This window comes from Poecilia reticulata, linkage group LG1, assembly GCF_000633615.1.
Source record: "Poecilia reticulata strain Guanapo linkage group LG1, Guppy_female_1.0+MT, whole genome shotgun sequence".
Classification (NCBI taxonomy): Eukaryota; Metazoa; Chordata; class Actinopteri; order Cyprinodontiformes; family Poeciliidae; genus Poecilia; species Poecilia reticulata.
In genome coordinates this window covers 26,993,870-26,997,053 of record NC_024331.1, presented here as the reverse complement: position 1 = coordinate 26,997,053, position 3,184 = coordinate 26,993,870, and the positions used below count along the sequence as shown (strand labels likewise).

The window sequence follows — 3,184 nt, the reverse complement described above, 5'->3', positions numbered from 1 at the left end:
GTCTGTGTGTTCTCGCTGCCTGTTTGCCTCAAACACTCACACACACACACACACACACACACACACACACACACACACACACACACACACACACACACACACACACAAGCACACAGAAACCTCCAAAAGCACAAACACGATGAATATGCCATAAGTTATAAGGTGATTGTATTTTTCTGTTAATGATTCTGATTATTTGGCACAAAAAAGCCACTTTCCTAAAATAATGGCTCAACTCATTTTCAGCCAAAAGTGATTCATTTATTTTTTATTGCAGAAAAGTCACAGCCTTTTTATTGCCAAAAGATTTAGATTTAGCAGAAAAAAAATCAGGTTTTGCAAAACTGACACAGGCCATTATTTTAGGAAGGTGACATTATGTTTCTTTATGTCAAGAAAGACTAACAGAGCTCAGTTATACCAAGTTTATTTAGTCTAGTTTCTAGCGCTAATATCTCAGAACACTTAAAATAAGACAAAACTAACTGACAGGTATCTTTTCAGCAAGATATAGGAGCTTGTTTTAGTAAATAATTCCTTAATATTAATGAAAAAGTTGTAGTTCCATTGACCTTGTACTTTATGTCTCCCGTTGACTCATAAATGGAGCCGTTAAGATAACAGCGTGCTTAAACAAAATTTTATGAACCAGTTCAAAGCAGTTTTTATCTGTTTACTGCATCAATTAGTCTCTACAGTTTCTTGTGAATTATTGTGGAAATTCAGGCAGAAATCAATAAATCCCTGAATTTTTTCATGCTAATGCATATTTGTGAGTTTATTCAAGACTTTTTACCAAAAATGGTGGAAAACATCAGGGTTTTTTTAAATTGGAAATAAATAACAAAAACAATCGCGAAATCCTGGAAGGACTGAAAAGATGTTCATATATTATATAATCTTAAGAATTTATTTATGTTTTAACAGTTTAACATGTTTTATCAATACATTCTGGCAGAACCGGCCCTTTAAGAACATTCATGATCCTGATTTGGCGAAAAAGAGTTTGACATCCCTGGTTCAAAGGAAGGCAGTGTGAGCACGATTTGGGGATAATCTGAGTCAGAAATCCTCAAAAAGTGAATTTGGATTTGTTTGCGTTAGAGAGAAGGATGGACCTGCAGGAAGAGATGTGCAGCGGATGCCTCCATGTTTTTGTAAAAACGAAGGAGGCTTAGTGTAAGCAGATTCTGGTATTAAAGTGCATGAGTAGTCACAATGTGTGTGAAAGGGAGAGCTGTCGCTGCAAGCCTGAAGGCGGTGGTGGTCAAACTGCTGGTTTGGTTTAATTAAACACCCAGAGTTCAAAGTTCAATGTCAGCCTCAGAACTGCTTTGCATTTACAACGATGGAGACTTTTTGGCCTTTTAGTGACCTGCTAATGTGACGGGCTGAGCTGTTAGAAAATGAGTCATCCTGTTCTGTTACCCATGAAGGTGGACAAAAAATGATCGTGGGGATCCATGATTTCCACGATGCGGAAAACACGGATGGAATTGCGGAAATTAAAAAACAAAACTGAAGTGGTGAGAAGAGAAGCATATGAAGCAGTTTCTGTACAGTTTTGGCCGCTGACAGCTCCCGTACCCATACAGGGTACTATGCTATGTCAGCCATAGCAAGAAATAACCTCTCTAAAACATAATAAGCAACTTGAAGCTTAGCACAAGCTTCAGCGCCAGCGAGTTTTCTGAAACTGGAGAAACATTTTCTGTCTACTTAGGTTGACTGGAGGTGCAAAGATAGGACCCAGCAGTTTGTTTCATGTGTGAAACAGCATAAATGTCTGCTGATGTCTTCGCTTCTTTTATCATGCACACTATAATTACATCCTTTAGGGTTAATAAATGTGGTCAAAATGGATAAAATGCTGCTGGATTCGGAGCTGCTAGCTGTGATATCTGGGGTCAAACTCTCAGATCAAGTCAGTTACTGTGATGCTGCTCTCACCCTGCTGGCTGGGCTCCTGGTCAGCCGGCGCCTTTCTGACAGTCAGGTCCAATGGGCCGTCCTGGTCCGCCATCAGAAGCTTGCTGAGGACCGGGTTCTGTGCAGAGGCAGCAGCCGCACCTCCTCCACCCCCTCCGCTGTTGCCGGCTCCCGTCCCGTTGCTGCTCTGGATGCTGGCGGGCGCCGAGGTGACGGCGGTGGGGCTGAAGCCCGCTCCCGGAGTCGGGGACGGAGAGGAGGAGGCCGACGACGGAGGGGAGCCGGGCGTGGGCCCGGCCGGGGAGGTCGGGGCGGGGGGCAGAGACACCGCTCTCGGCAGGCTTTGGTCCTTCATGGTGCCGTTGGGCAGGGGCAGGTCTTCCTGAGTAGTTTTTGAGGTATATTCGGCAGCGAACTGGTGGATCATTCGCTGCATGATCTCACGAGCCACTAGAGGAATGTGAGGGTCAGAGAAACTTGGGAGGTCTGGAGGAAACGAGAAGAAACAGAGGAGCAGACGCTCAAATCAATCAAAGTTTATTCATGTCACATTTCAGCAGCAAGGCAGTTCAAAGTGCTTCAGATCATAAAATCACAAAATCAACAACTGAAATGTTACATTTTTCCAAGCCGTCATTCACACATCGAAATGTTGGTTAGTGTTCCAGTAATTATGGTTCCAAAGCCACTCTAAACAGCTGTTTTTCGGCTGTTTTTCAGTTTTCTGGAAGTTTGTTCCAGATTTGTGGTGCATAGAAGCTGAATGCTGCTTCTCCGTGTTTGGTTCTGGTTCTGGTTCAGTAGAGCAGAATCAGAACCAGAACACCTTAGAGCAGGGGTGTCAAACTCCAGTCCTGAAGGGCCGCTGTCCTGCAGTTTTTAGATGTGCCACAGGTACAAAACACCTGAATCAAATGGATTAATTACCTCCTCAGTTCTCCAGAGCCTTGCTAATTACTTAATTATTCTATTCAGGTGTGGTGCAGCAGAGGCACTTCTAAAAGTTGCAGGACACCGGCCCTCCAGGACTGGAGTTTGACACCCCTGCCTTAGAGGTCTGGAAGGTTGATACAACAATAGCAGATCTTTAATGTGTTGTGGTGTGTGAGATGTGTGTGAGATGTGTGTGTGATGTGAGTGTGATGTGTGTGTGATGTGTGTGTGTGATGTGTGTGAGATGTGAGTGTGATGTGAGTGTGATGTGTGTGTGAGATGTGTGTGTGTGATGTGTGTCTGATGTGTGTGTGATGTGTGT

At 43.7% G+C, this 3,184-nt stretch overlaps 1 protein-coding gene across 2 annotated transcripts in view; it reads right to left on the bottom strand.

Annotated features, from left to right (window-relative positions):
- The window catches only part of lcor (ligand dependent nuclear receptor corepressor), a 104,536-nt gene that overhangs the window by 13,687 nt on the left and 87,665 nt on the right, over positions 1-3,184 (bottom strand). For both annotated transcript variants that reach the window (XM_008418327.2, XM_017307632.1), the window contains exon 5: positions 1,951-2,415. In XM_008418327.2, coding sequence (XP_008416549.1) covers positions 1,951-2,415 — 465 coding nt within the window. The remainder of the gene's footprint in view (positions 1-1,950; positions 2,416-3,184) is intronic.